General features: G+C 42.5%; 1 protein-coding gene across 2 annotated transcripts in view; it reads right to left on the reverse strand.

Annotated features, from left to right (window-relative positions):
* Positions 1-10,289: 10,289 nt before the first annotated feature.
* CPLANE1 (ciliogenesis and planar polarity effector complex subunit 1) overlaps positions 10,290-16,018 on the reverse strand; it is a 180,072-nt gene continuing 174,343 nt past the window's right edge. For both annotated transcript variants that reach the window (XM_084628687.1, XM_084628686.1), the window contains 2 exons: positions 12,287-12,465; positions 10,290-11,742 (listed from right to left, as the gene is read on the reverse strand). In XM_084628687.1, the coding sequence (XP_084484813.1) occupies positions 11,608-11,742; positions 12,287-12,465 (314 nt within the window). In that variant the 3' untranslated portion in view covers positions 10,290-11,607. The remainder of the gene's footprint in view (positions 11,743-12,286; positions 12,466-16,018) is intronic.

A 16,018-nucleotide genomic window follows, 5' to 3' on the forward strand; every position in this document is an offset into this window, starting at 1 on the left:
ATTCAGAGAACAGAGTTTACTCGCACCAGAGCATTTCTGCCGCAGGACAGGTTCGAGACTATGGCAGCTCTGATTGCCAGTGTCTCCGCATATCCCCTCACTACAGCCCGGGTCTGCCTCAGGCTGCTAGGCCACATGGTGGCGTGTACTTACATCATCCACCATGCAAGGCTCAGGCTTCAACCCCTCCAATGGAGGCTGTCAACAGTCTACGCCCCGTCCAGAGATCATCTGGACGAGGTCATCACGATCCCACTGAATGTACTGGTGTCCCTGCAGTGGTGGACCAACTCAAGTTTGGTTGTGGAAGGAGTTCTGTTCCAGAGCCCTCGACCCTCAGTATCTCTGATATGGGGTACCTCAGCATGCTGCGGACTCAGGGAACATGGTCCCCAGAGGAACTGACATTGTACATAAACATCAGGGAACTCAGGGGAGTCGACCTAGCATGCAGGGTCTTTCTGCCACATCTTTCAGATTGAGTGGTACAGGTACTGACGGACAATACGGCCTCTACGATCTACATCAACAGGCAAGGGGGAGCCCGATCATCAGCTCTCTGTCAGGAAGCATTCCATTTGTGGGACTTTTGCGCACAGCATGACATCCACCTCAAGGCGTCTCACCTTTCCGTCATCTGGAATGCACTGGTGGATCACCTCAGCAGGTCCTTCTTCTTTCCTCACGAGTGGTCCCTTTATCTGGAGGTCATCCAGGTGCTCTTCTAAAGGTGGAGAACTCCACGAGTGGACCTGTTTGCCACCAGACAGAACAGGAAGTGCCAGCAATTCTGCTTCCTCCATGGCTTAGGCAGGGACTCCCTCTCTGAAGCCTTCCTCGTATTGTGGGAAGGGGATGTGATGTACACATTCCCGCCGATTCCACTGGTCAGCAAGGTCCTGCCAAAAGTCAAAATAGACAAAGCACGGGTCATCATGATCGCTCTGGCGTGGCTTCACCAGCATTGATTCGGCATGCTTATGGATCTCGCCGTAGCTCCCCCATGGCCACTGCCCAACCGTCCAGATCTCCTCTCGCAAGACCACAGGCGGCTCCTGCACCTGAACCTTCCATCCTTCACCTAACAGTTTGGTTGCTACGTGGCTCAACCTGGAGGGGAGGGCCTGTTCCAGTCAGGTACAGCAAGTCCTCTTGGAAAGCAGAAAGCCCTCCACCAGAGCCACTTACCTGGTGAAGTGGAAGTGATTCTCCTGCTGGGCAGAGGAGCATGGCATCTCCCCAACAAGGTCATTTTTGCAGTTTATCCTAGATTATCTGTTGCACGTTAAGCATCAAGTCCTCGCGCTTTCCTTCATCAAGGTGCACTTGGCAGCCATATCAGCCTTCCACGCCAGCATGTTCAGGACAAATAGTTTTCCTCACACATGTCCATCTGGTTCCTAAAAGGCCTTAGAGCGACTCTTCCCACCCATCCGGGACCCGGTTCCGCAGTGGGACCTCAACTTTGTCTTCTCGAGGCTCACGGGGCTCCCTTTGAACCCTTGGTCTCTTGTTCTATTCCACATTTGTCAAGGAAGGTTGCTTTCCTTGTAGCCATTACCTTGGCAAGGCTGGAATCCAAACTTAAAGCCCTTACTTGGAGCCCCCTTACATGGTTTTCTACAAGGACAAGGTCCAGCTGTGACCACACCCCGCATTCCTGCCTATGGTGATGTCCCACTTCTATGTTAACCAGGATATCTTTCTCCCAGTTTCCTGTCCAAAACCGCACTCCATCGCGGAAGAGAAGCAGCTGCACACCTTTAATGCCCAGGGAACCCTAGTGTTCTACTTGGAGCGCACCAAGCCCTTCTGCAGGTCAACCTAATTCTTCATCACGAGAGTGGAAAGGATGAAAGGCCTCCCGGTATCCTCAAAGAGGTTCTCAAACTGGATCACCTCCTGTATCTGGTTCTGTTATGAGTTAACATGGGCCGAACCGCCACCTATATTGAAGGCCCACTCAACCGGAGCTCAAGCGTCCTTGGTGGCCTTCCTAGTGCAACTCCCCATCCAGGACATCTGCAGGGCTGGCACATAGTCTTCAGTGCACACATTCATGATGCATTACACCATTACCCAGAAAGCCAGAGATGATGCTAGATTTAGCAGAGCTGTGTTGCAATTAACATGTCCATGAACTCCTACCCACCTCCGGTGGTACTGCTTTGGAGTCACCTACAATGGAAAGGACATGAGTAAGCACTCAAAGAAGAAAAGATAGTAACCATTTTCATAACAGGTGTTCTTCAAGATGTGTTGCTCATGTCCATTCCATGACCTGTCGTCCTTCCCCTCTGTTGGAGTTTCCAGCAAGAAGGAACTGAGGGTGGGGGGTGTGGGCGGTGCCTACTATAACACGGCATACATGCTCCACTCCAGAAGGCACCAGAGCCAGTCCTCTATAGATACTGCTGAGGGAAAAACTTTCGGCATGGGTGCATGTGGCGAGCACATACACCTACAATGGACTGGACATGAGCAACCCATTTTGAAGAACACCAGTTACGAAAAAGATAACTGTCTTTTCTGTACACTTTTTTGACTGCTGGTGCACATTGAGTGGATGTTTTCAGAGAACTTTTTTATCCTCAATGATGCCAAGATTTCTTTCTTGAGTGGTAACAGCTAATTTAGACCCCCATCGTTTTATATGTATAGTTGGGATTATGTTTTCCAATGTGCATTAATTTGCATTTATCAGAATTGAATTTCATCTGCCATTTGTTGCCTAGTCACACAGCTATGTGAGATCCTTTTCTAGCTCTTCACAGTCTGCTTGGGACTTAACTATCTTGAGTAGTTTTGTATCATCTGCAAATTTTGCCACCTCACTGTTTACCCCTTTTTCCAGATCATTTATGGATATGTTGAATAGGACTGGTTCCAGTACAGAGCCCTGGGGGACACCACTATTTACCTCTCTCCATTCTGAAAACTGATGATTTATTCCTACCCTTTGTTTCCTATCTTTTAACCAGTTACCAATCCATGAGAGGACCTTCCCTCTTATTCCATGACAGCTTACTTTGTTTAACAGTCTTTGGTGAGGGACCTTGAGTACATTATTATGGTCACTATTACCAAGCAGTCCAGCTATGTTCACTTCTTGGACCAGATCCTGTGCTGCACTTAGGACTAATCCAAAATTGCCTTTCGTGGATTTCAGGACTAGCTGCTCCAAAAAGCAATCATTTAAGGTGTCAAGAAGCTTCATTTCTTCATCACGTCCTGAGGTGACATGCACCCAGTCAATATGGGGATAGTTGAAATGCCACATTATTACTGAGTTTTTATTTTTATAGCCTCTCTAATCTCCCTGAGCATTTCAGTCACTATCACCATCCCGGTCAGGTAGTCAGTAATATATCCCTACTGCTATATTCTTATTATTAGAGCATGGAATTACTATCCATAGAGATTCCATTGTACAGTTTGGTTCATTTAAGATTTTTACTTCATTTGATTCTACGCTTTCTTTCACATACAGTGCCACTCCCCCACCAGCATGACCTGTTCTGTCCTTTCTTTTTTGGGGGAGAAAACTCATGAAATCTGCCTTTTTTCAATACACTTGCCATCCCCCATTACTTTTAATAGCATTGTAGGCACAGGTCCTATGTAGATAACATGACCATGATTTCCAAACTTAAAAAAGAGACGGTTGTAGTGAGGTTGCCCTTAGCACAAATTTCTGTGGCCTCACAGTGCATTCAAGGCACTGAAGCTAAGTTAGACTCAGTGAAGATGTCCCCCTGTGCTGTCAGGTGATGGAGGGGAATATGTGGGAGAAAGGAGACTTGAGTGAAGGAAGCTGACTATAGGGGCATAGGAGCATGTGAGGGATACAGAGGGAGTCTGAGGAAGGTAAAAAATAATGTGGAGTTCAGGGGGATTCAGGGGACAGAGAAGGAGAATGTGTGACAGCTCAGAGACTGAAGGGAAAGGAAAACCAAAGATGGAGGGCAGGTTGGAGATCAGCTAACAGGAGAATGTGAATGGGAGAGAGAAGGGAGCAGGGAGGATTAGTAGGGGCAGTGGTAGGAATTAGTATTGCTAACTTAAGTGATTTTCATTGTGAGACTTGCAATATTTTGTGCTTTTCTTAAATTTCCAGCTCTTGGAGCCCTGTGATTATGTGAGCATCTCAGCTTTAATTTTAAAATAAAGCTTCTAGTCCTTGTGATTGTGGGGAAAAAGTTTGAAAATGTGACCCTGTAGGCTCAAAAAAGAATGCAAATCAGAGTACCAAAATGTATCAGTTTTTAAAAAAAGTTTCATGATTTGTGACCACTTGGAGTTAAGGATATCAATAATAGAATAGCAGCTCTCCTGTCTCAGGGGCTAACAGATGGTAAGTGAAGGCCCCATAGAGGAGGCCTGTGTTTGTGTGTGCATTTACAAGGGCATTTCAAATTGAAAACCACAAGCACACAGGTGGGCAGCTTCCATTAAATGCTGAAAAATCACATAGCAAGATAAAAAGTTGTTTTTCTGGGGGGAGGGATGGAGTTTAATATGGTATTAAACCAGGGATCTCAAACTCAAATCACCATGAGGGCCCATGAGGACTAGTACATTGGCCTGAGGGCTGCATCACTGAAACCTTTTCATACAACAATACAAAAGTATAGTCAAAAATGAAAAAAATGAAGTGTAATAGAGTATGCTATTAAAAAGTCAATGTATTAACTTTTTTAACACTAATGCGAAGAAGAGTTTTAATAAAATATAAACACCAGTAACTGTTCCTTATGTGGTCAATAACACTGATGGTGATCTACACTAACAGTCTATCAACATAGCTATAATGGCAGGAACTTTTTAAAGTAACTATTCATACAAAATACGTTGCCACTTTTAACAAACATTCTTCCCAACTACTGATAGGAAAGAATCTTACATGCTGAACTTCATACCTCGGACTGCTTGCCTAGTCCACAAGGCCCCGCCCCCAACTCCACCCCCTTCCTGCCCCTATTCCAACCCCTTCCCCAAATCCCCACCCCAGCCCCGCCTCTTCTCCACCTCCTCCCCTGAGAGTGCCACATCCCTGCTCCTCCCTCCTGGAAAGTCCTAAGTTCTACCAAACAAAGTGCTGGGAGGTAGGCGGAGGAGCAGGGACATGGCATGCTCTGGGGGGTGGGGGGTGAGGGGAGGTTGGTGGGCCGCAGGAAATAACTCTGTGGGTCACGTTGTTTGAGACCCCTGTTTTAAACTAATCATGATTTCTTGGATCTGATTTATGATATTTGAATTGCTTAGGTTTGGTAGTTGCATTCCTTCTCCTGAGCGCGCACACTCCTTAGGGCCCTTTTTTTCCCCTGCCCATTAAAGGTTAAGATTGCCTTTCCTCTGCCTCATCTGCTCTCCCTAGGATTAGGGGAAGCACTAGAGAACTTCCTTTCTTGAGGCCACGGGACCATTTAGCCTGGTTATAGTAATTACAGTAATCTTGCTCTGTGCTGTCCTAGCAATGTGGATGGAGGTTGGTTCAGGCTTTTGCTTCTGTTCTCACATGCTGAATAGCAGATTGAGTTCCGTGGTTGGGAGTTCCTGCCACTTGACCCTTTGCTTGGTGATAGAGACTCCACATGGACTGCTATTCTGTTGGATAGAGGTCGTCTGAGTTTTTGCAAGATCCAAGATTAGATCAGTAGGGTGCAGTTTTGACCAAACTATCATTAATGATGCTAAGCCACAAGTTTCCTACCAGCTGCTGTCTCAGGCGAAGCCATTTCCTTTTCAGTATGCTGTAGGTGAGATCAAGGGAGTGATCCCATTTCTCTCTGGGGCCTTTGTCAAGTCACACAGACCAACATTTTCAAACCTGCATGCCATTGAATTCAGTGGTACCTCTGAAATCATGGCATTTATTTAGGGGCTTAATTATGGATTTAGGTGACTAATTTAACATACTAGAGTTTGAAAATGTTGGCCTTAGTGCCCACATCCCTGAAATGATAATCTTAGCTGCATCATTGGCCATTGTGACTATTAAGTAGTTAATGTTTGCATGTGCTGTCCAATTCCTAAAACTCATAGAATGCACACAAGGCCCTCCAATGGCTGGGACCCTTTTTCCTCTGTTTTGTACCACACACACCCTGTTGCATTATATGTAAATAATGACGATACTTCCACTTGAGTTATATATATTTAAGCCATGATTTTCAAAACTGGTGCCTAAAGTTAGGCTCCCAAGTCCATATGTAGGCACCAAAGTAAGTGGTCTGATGGGAGCTGCTGTGTCTTTAGAACTTTAGTTTTTTTCCCCCTTAGGTAGGTGCATAAAAAAAGATGTTTTTCTAATCTCGATTTAAAAATAGTCTGTGATGTATAATGCACAATGATGCTTGGTAAATTATTCCAATGGTCACTTACCTTCACTATTAAAAATGTACACCTTATTTAATTTCCAGTCTGTATTCTACTGCTTTTTACTAGCTTCAACTTGCAATCCTTGGACCTTATCTTTGTCTGCTACACTAAAGAACCTATTTTTAAATATTTGTTCCCCATGTATGTACTTATGGACTGTAATCAAGTCATCCCTTAATATTCTCTTAAAGCTAACTAGATTCACTTTCTGAGTCTATCACTATAAGGCATATTTTCTAATTCTTTAATCATTCTTGTGGCTCTTCTCTGAACCCTCTCCAATTTATCAACATCATTCTTGAATTGTCAGGAAGAGAACTGGACACAATAATCCATTAGCAGTCACACCAGTGCCAAATATAGAGGTAATATAATCTCTTTACTCAAGATTCTCATTTATTCATCCAAGGAGGGCATTAGCCCAGCTGATCACAGCATCACACTGGGGGCTCATGTGCATCTGATTATCCAGCATGACACCCAAATTCTTTCCAGTGTCACTGCTACCTAGAATAAAGTCCTCCATCCTGATCTACATCTTTGTTCCTAGATCTGTACTTTTACATTTAGCTGTAGTAAAATACATGTTGTTTGCTCACACCCAAGCACTCCACATAGCTCTCTAGTAATGGCCTGTACTCTGTTATTTAGTACTCCCCCCAATTTTTTGTCATCTGCAAATTTTATCAGTGTTAATTTTGTTTTCTTCTATGTCACTGATAAAATTTTTAAATAGGGCTGGGCCAAAAAGAACCTTGTACAGTAATGGTGGCTCTTTGAGATGTGTCCTCCTATGGATGCTCTGCAGTAGGTGTGCTTGCGTCCCTGTGCTGCTGATGGGAGAACTTTGGTAGCAGTGTCCATTAGGCCCACATATCCAAGGTTTCTCCTAGTGCTGCATCATGAGGCTAGCCTGCACATTTGGGTTAACCCCCTTCAGTTCTTTCTCTACCGCAGAGTCATAGATAAGAACTCCGAAATAAAGGCGAGGAGGGTGAGTTGTGGTGCACCCATATGGACATGCATCTTAAAGAACCACCATTACAGCACAAGGGGAGTAATGTCTTCAAGTAGTGTCTCTGTGGGTGCTCCACTGTAGATGACTCCCAAGCAGTACCCCTTCTGGATGGCTGGGACTTTGGAGTCTGGTCAGTTACAGATGACAGCACTGTGGAGCTGAAGATGACATCAGAGCGGAGTCTCCAGTGATCACATAGTGTTCCGCGAAGGTGTCAACCGATGCCCATGTCGCCGCTCTACAGATCTCTGAAATAGGGACATGCTTGAAGAAGGCAACGGATGAGGAGAGTGACTTTGTATGAATAGAGTCTGGAGGGGTCATGCGACTAAATTAATAACACTGTCTGATGCAATTCAAGACCCACTTGGAGAGCCTTTGGGCTGCTATTGCTAAGCCCTTGGATCTTTCTGCAATGGAAAGGAAAAGCCTAGGGGACTTCCTGAAGGCCTTTATTCTGTCCAGGTAGAAGGCCAGGATTCGCCTGACATTTTAGGATATGTAATATAGCCTCCCTTGGTGACACTTGGGGTAGAAGATTGGAAGGTGAATCAACTGATTCATTTGAAAGGGGAAGGTTACCTTAGGGATGAGTTTTGGATGGGGGCTGAGTGTAACCTTGTCTGGAAAAAAATATCTTGTGGGGGGAGTGTGTGTGTGTGTGTGACACTGCACCCCATATTCTTCACAGGGATATTATGATGATAGGTTTATAGAATAATTATAATGCATTTTGTACAAGTCATGTATTAAGGTTTGGCTTGACAAAGCCCTGTCTGGGATGATTTAGTTGGGGATTGGTCCTGCTTTGAGCAGGGGATTGGACTAGATGACCTCCTAAGGTCTCTTCCATCCCTAATATTTGATGTGTGGTGTCATTGGAAAAGTTATGATTTGCTGAATAGGATTATCCTGTTTGTATGCATGTATAATTTTTGTATCTGAAGTTATGAATATAGACAATGTATCTGTATTTCACATGTAGTTACACCTGGGTAACACCCACTAGACAAGATGCTTTCAGTCTAGATAGCTGGTTGGGCCTATTCAGGACAATGAATCATTAGGTAAAACAACAGGCCTTAGGAGAAGCTTATCTCCTACTTGGTGAGCCTGCCTGCGAAGGTGCCAGCCTGTGAGTGATGGCTGCTATGACTCTACAAGGACATGTGACCAGGCCCCATGATGCTGGACTTCATCTTGGGATGTCAGTATTTTTCCACAGACTGGTCTGGGAACCAAGCTTTGGAACAAAGGGTTTCTGCCATCGGCAAAAGCAAGGTAGGGAGTGACATCATCTGTGGTTCTTCACTCCTGGAAACACCTGAGGAACAAAGACTGAACTGGGAGAAGTGCTAGACCCAGGCTAAAGGGATTTCTGGCCTGTGCATGAAACATCTGGGGATTCCAAGATGCAAAGCAAGTGTAGCTTGTGCCTTAAAAATCTACAAGTCTGCCTGTACCATCGGTTAGGGTGAGAATCTGCTATTCATATCCCATCTATTTAGTATATTCTGCTGAGTTTGCATTTTTTTGTTTAGGTAATCTGCTTTGATCTGTTTATTAACTACAAAAGATAGATTTGAAGTGATAGCAAACTCGTTTTAATCTAAATCAGTAACCTTTGACTGGTGTGCTTGGGGAAAATGCTGGGTCAACAAAAGTGTGCATTGCTCTCTTCACATTGAGGGAGAAGTGGAGTGGGTATTAAACGCATATTCCCGATTTGACCAGGGCGGGACAACACTGCTCTGGGGTCCTTGGCTGGGAAGCTGGTGGTTAGAGAGCCTGCAGTTGGATGTGTCCCTACCTGTGTGAATGCTGGTGAAAGTACAGGCTGGAGGGCTTTGCAGCTTGTTACAGCAATATAGCGTGAGCAAGAGCCCAGACTGGTGAGTCAGGGGGCGCAGTGGTACCCCAGTTCCAGGAGGCACCCCCATCACCCCAGGATGTGCTATCAGAGCCACTATCTCTCCTATTCTTCTGGTGAAAATAATTATCAGGAAGGCTGTTTTCATTGATAGGTACAGCAGCAAACAGGTGGCCATGGGTTAGAAGGCAGGCCTAGTCATCCTTTCAGTACCAGATTTAGGGAGGCAAGAGGTTTACTATACCCTTGGGGAACCTCTTGGTGGTTGGGTGTGACAGCACTGAGTATCCCTCTACAGGCTGATGGAAAGCTGTTACAGCTGCTACATGGACCCTAAGAGAGATAAACATGACCTTTTCAGGGTCAATGCATAGTCTATGATATGTGGAAGACTCGCAAATGTTGGGGAGACTTGTTGGGATGTGCACCAAATCTGAAACCTGGACCATTTCTGCAGTAAGTATGTCATGTCAAGGACTTTCTACTATATAACAGAACCTCTTGTACCTGTCTTGAACAGGGGCTTTCTATGTGTTCGAACCAAGCAGGAGCCATGCCTTGAGGCAGAGAATCCCCAAGGTGGGATGTAGTATACATCCTCTGTTCTGTGAGAGGCAGTGCAGAATGGCCAGAGAAGGAGTGGTGTACACATTGCGAGCTGTGACAGGTAAGGGTGTTAGGTCTGTACTGGCCAAGTAGGAGCAATCAGAATGACCTGAGCTCTGTCCCTTTTTATTTTCAGTTATCATATGGGGTGGGAAAAAAACCAAACATTTATTGAACACTTCTGCATTATTATTTACAATTCTACCCTGGTAATTGACCAAATGGGCTTCATTGTGTAGGTGGTAATGAACAACAATTTTTCCTCTCAATAAGCAGGTGAATGCTTACTCTTAATTTCTGGCTCATCAAATACATCACTTACCTCCCACATTGCTGACCCTAAAAATGTCTATCTGTAATTACCCTACTGCTTTTGGCCTATGCATATACCAAATAAAGTTAAGACTTGCTACATGAGTTGCCATTATTATTTTATTGAGGGCATTCGCTGACACTTTTGTGTCAGATTAAAATTAAGAGGTGATCAACTGATGTTCCTAGGCTACTCACTTGTTTGTTAGCAGTATGAAAAGGACAGGAATAGGTTTTGACCTGCACAGCAATAAAGGTGTGTCTGCTAGAGGACAAAGAGAGCTTGAAAACTAAAATGTTTCATTAGGAAGGTACTGTCAACCAGTTTCACTGCTTAAAATTGATCAGTTCTAGGAAATAATTGTGCTCTGGAAAATATAGATGGATGTAAAAAGTAGCTGTATAAAATGCCTGAATTAATATTTTACTAAAGGCAGCTGATGCTAAAAGTGAAAACTATCCACATTTGCTGGTCTTTCCCACTGCCATCTTTTCACCAAATCTAATGAATAAATATTCATGGTCTCTGCATGCTAAACACTTATCTAAAAAAGTTACGATTTAAGGACTCAGGTATCTTTCTCAAAGCTATGCTGTAGTTCATGCTGCTAAGTAAGAAACAGAAGTCAGACTGGTCCTTAAAATCTCTGAAGAAGAAAGGAAGAACTTTAGCTTAGGGTCACCACCTATGACTTAAAATAGAAGGCACTAATATAAAAATGCAAAAGCAAACTCTCTACTGTTTTTTGATGTATTGGGAGGAATATGACTAAACAGACAAAACCAAATCAAAATATCACACTTGTTAATATACTTAATAGTTAACACTAACTGCATTGCTCTGAAGTATAAAATGAAACTTTTTACTGAGTTGATATTAAAGTAGTTGAAGGAGAAAATCTGATCATTAAAACTCTTTAAATTGTCTGTACACTTATTTTGAGAAATAAAGTCAATATTGGCACACAAGTTCCCTCACCCACTCAGTTACAGCATTGCTCAATGGAAGATTAAAAACTGGTGGGTCTCAACATGGTACTGCATGACATCTTGATTCCCTGTTTACAATTACAAGTCAATAGTATTTCTATAACAAAGTCTGTAAAGCATCTATCAACCTAACTTGGAATTACATTAAACTAACTGATATTTTTCTTACGAGATTACAAGAGTCTGTCCTGAGCATAAGAGAAGCTGAAGAGACAATGCACATTAACACCAAAGTATATGGTCTTTAACCAGGAAACTAAGGAACCTATTTCAAAGAGATCCAAACACTTTCCATGGTACAAGAGTCATAATCCACTATTGAGTTTTAAGCATAACTGCAAATTGAAGGGTTCTGAAGGGTTTCAATGAAGGGTTCTGTTTAAAATACAATGGAATGGTAGGGCCGCACAGAGGTCAAGACAACATCTCTTCACTTTTCTTCCACATTCGCTACCATAGCCTCAACAGCGTTCCAGTCCAGTTTGCTCAGGATACTTCCTGTGCTTTCAGATACACTGTCATTAATGCTAAGAGGAGAACAATCCTCTTCATGAGGCACAGAGACCTATGAGGGAAAAAGAGGGTGAACAGTGAGCCAACGTACGTATAAGGCCTCTAGAAATCCCTATACAGATAGCTGAAGTGCTCGTGTCGTAAACTTTTGTCCTGATTTAAACAATCATCTACTTAGACTTTTCTATAACATATCTTGAGAACAAGACATGCTTGTGCCAAAGGGAAGCTAATTTCTCTTTTGCCTAAGTAACAAGGCTATTACACAATTGTGTCCCAGTTGGCTACTTGGTAGCAACTGAAGTGAGCCCCCAGCATACAAGAAATCAGTATGCACTTGCAAGGTTATAAGGTAGTTTGTTTTCCCAGTCCATGCTACACCAGTAAAGACATGGCAGTAGCAACAGCTTTATAATGGGAACATGAGGCTCCGCTAAACTGCTGCTGTAATATTTATAACAAGAATCCTCAGCTACTACCTCCACCTCCTGCACTCTCACACTTTGGATGTGAAATCTATTTCAAATGCAAAAGAGGTAATTAAGGGCATATGAAATACCTGTCCTTTGGACACAAGATAGGCGCTGACTGCTTACCTCAAGTAGGGAATCATAATTGTCATGAAGGAGTCTTTGGATATCATCAGGGACACTCCAAGGACTTATTGAATCTCGTTCAGACTCATAATCAAGACCGGTCTCTTCTCTCTGAATTACAGCTGCACAGGGTGTAGGTCTTCTCAGATTCCTTGTGCTCAGTGTTTGATAATCAGAGGCTGAATAGGGGAACACAAAGAAATCATGCCATTGTTTATGAATTTGTGATAAAATAAAAATCAGTATCCTTTATAGCTGTTCTGTTGAAATACTTCTAGCTAAATACCCAGTACCCTCACTGTCCCTAAAATATTAGCAGCACTCCCCTACTCAGAGTATATCAGAAACTTCATGATCTCATCTGTCCAATCACAGATCAGCAGATATTTCTTGCTATCCTTATGTAGTCAGAGCACAGAGTGTTTGTCTTCCAGAAAACTAGCATGCAGAAACGAAATTCAGGATCAGGGAATGGATGCTGTAACATAATCCTATTCAAAAAATCAAAGCCTAAGCTAGGGAAAATGAGCTACTTACCCTGCTACTAACTGGCCACAACATGACAAATCTCCAAATCCTCAGATGAATATTACAAATACTATTAAAAAGGGGATGTTTGAACAAAGAATGGGTGAAAGTCATGGCTAAATACATTTAGAATGGCCTAATCTCTTCAGAACCTATTTCAAAATAAGAGCAACTCCAGCATATGTCCTTGACTGGGAATGGAGACCAGGGATATTCCATGGTTTTAGAGCTTGGATCTCCACAAAAGGATAAATAGCTTTTTGTGAAAAGCCTTTTTTGTAAATGTTCTTAATTTTAAGATTTAAGCCTCACAGATTTCTCAAGATCATAGAAACAACTGTTATGGGAGCAAATTCATTACTATATTAATTAGGACACTGTTAAACTGGGTGGAATGTGCCTAAGAGAGAATATTGTGGTGAAAGAAGACAGCAGCCTACCACTGCAGTGCACTTGCTTAGGTAATTTTTTTGGCTCAAGACTGATAAATAGATCTGGTGAACTCCAATGACCATTCCCCCCACAAACTGGAGGCCTCATAACCCCACAGAACCACTTCATGGAAGAAATGAATACAGTTTTGTAAATTAAAATGTCGAGTTTCAAATGTAGGTTGTTTTGTGTAACCAGTAGGCCAAAAAGAACAAGAATCAAATTTCTTATGTAGCTCAGAAGGGCACTTTAATGTTTAAACTATATCAACTACTTTTAGCAATACTGATCAAAAGGTCAAATGCTAAATTTGTTTTCTCCTCTTGTATTCAGCAGCCTACAATGACTAACAATGCACAATTTTAAGATTTTTGTTAAACAAAAAGATGGAAATTATGTCAGTCAGAGACAAGGCTAGAAGTTTGTTTTATAGAATATATTCCAAAACTCACTAAATCCCCCATTTAAAAAAAAATATAGTCCCACTAGAGACTCTCCTTTCAATTTATCTTCTATGAAAATATTCCCAAGACCCTGGATTTTGGAGGTATACAATAATACAGTAATAAAAAATGCTGCCTTTGATTCTTCTAGTTACACCAGCTCAGTAGCATATGGTGCCTTATAGTCCCCTAGATTCTCTGACATTCTCTCTGGACTCATGCATAAGTGATGTTGCTGCAGTTCAGTTTCTTGAAGCAGATGTCATACTTTCCTCGGCCTTGGAATCAAGGATATTGGAGGACAGTCTAGACTCCCAACATGAAGTGATTTTCTGAAGATGCCCTGGCCTCAGTAATTCATGCCTCTGTCATTTCTTGGCTGGACTACAGAAACACGATATACATGAGCATGAAGCCTTCAGCACTTGGGAAACTCCAACTAGTACACAATGCTGCAGCACATTTCCTCAGCACACAACAATCAAACTTGTTCTCCGCTCTCTAAACTGGCTCCTAACAGAACTCTGAATCAAGTTCAAGGTCTCAGTCCTTATCTTAAAGGAACTCCATGGTCTGGGTCCAGGATATATCTAAAAGACCACTAAAGCTCCAGGATTAACACCATGGTCAACAACTTCACTCCTCTGGCACAATGGAACTCTATAATAAGGAAAAACTTGAATGTGTGGGAGACAGAACTTTATCAGAGGCTGGTCTAAGACTGTGGAATGAGCTCCCCCAAGAACTAAGGGCCATCACAAACCTCACCACCTTCCCTCACAAGTGCAAGGGAAATTTCTTTAACGTGCCTCCTTATAAATGCCTATCATCATGTATATTTAAAAAACCTGAAAAACCTACCAAAATAAGACACTCCACTGCTTATGCTTGTCCTTTGAGGATGAGTGATTGGACAATGTGTGACATGCACAGTAACATTGCTTAATGCATGACTGGAAGGCACTCACACTTTATGGTGACACAGTATAAAAATTCACAGTATAAAAAGCTACAGATAATACAATATATGCAATACAACGAGTCAAGTATCAGGGCGTAGTCGTGTTAGTCTGTTTCCACAAAAACAAGAAGTCGTCCGGTGGCACCTTAAAGACGAATGGATTTATTTGGGCATAAGCTTTTGTGGGTAAAAAACCACTTCATCAGATGCAACTGAAGTGGTTTTTTACCCACGAAAGCTTATGCCCAAATAAATCCGTTAGTCTTTAAGGTGCCACTGGACTCCAATACAATGAGTGGCACTTAAACTTTTTAGGCAGGAATCAGCAAGCTTCTTATATTCTCCTGAGGAACTGACAATTGGAATTGGATCTTGCTACGACAACTGGTCTGAAATTTCTCAATGTAACGTTTTCCTATCAAAACTGAAATGTTTCATGGGAATGTGTTGATTCTGATGAAACTCAGAGGGAAATCTACTTGGTTTCCTGCCCATTCACCTGCCTAGCTTGTGGGCAGGCTGTGAGATTATGAGGACACTTTCCAAATGTTCTTAGAACCCTTAGTAAAAGCCTTAACTACTTCTAAGATATGATAAGTAGACCTAATTACACAAAAGGAGACTCCAGCTGGAGGTCACATAACCCAAAAGTTCATAAACAACCATTTTAGAAAAATAGTAACTTCATACAGAAATAGCAAATAGACAGGACAATCAAACAGAGTCACACCACATGAGGCTAGTTCAAGTAGGGTCTCTACTCCATTACACTACTTAAACACCAGTGAGACTAGCATAAACATGAGTAATGGAAAGGAGACTTAGGCCTCAATATATCCTAAATTCCTTTTCCAAACCTTGTCTGGCCGAATTAGGTCTTCCTAATTTTTTGAGTAGTACCATATGACTGCTTCCACTCTCCTATCATAGATATATTTATTGTTTGTACTGCAGTACTACCTAGATGCCCTAATTGAGGGGAAACAGCCTTACAGAGAGATGAAGGGACTTGCTCAAGGTCACAATACTAATTTGTAGTAAAGCTGGGAACTGAACCCAGTTAATTGCTACTTCTCTCCTGTGCTGCCTCCCGTACACTGCTTCATAAATGTATGAGCTTTACTATTTTCCTACTGCAATTCATAAATTCCATTTCATAGAAATGATGAGCTAAACAATGCATTTCAAGGCACTTACTGCACTTTTCAGGTTGTTAAAGGGCGTTCAATCACTGGTAGAACACGTCAAAACATTTAAAAATTCAAATATTTTCAGTAAAAAAAAGGGGGATACCTTCCCCCCCCCCATTTTTCAACCAGTTCTAGTCTTGAGTACTGTGCCATACAAAAATACCACCTGAAATGTGCA

The sequence above is a fragment of the Lepidochelys olivacea genome (genome assembly GCF_965140295.1).
Source record: "Lepidochelys olivacea isolate rLepOli2 genome assembly, chromosome: 5".
NCBI classification, from domain to species: Eukaryota; Metazoa; Chordata; order Testudines; family Cheloniidae; genus Lepidochelys; species Lepidochelys olivacea.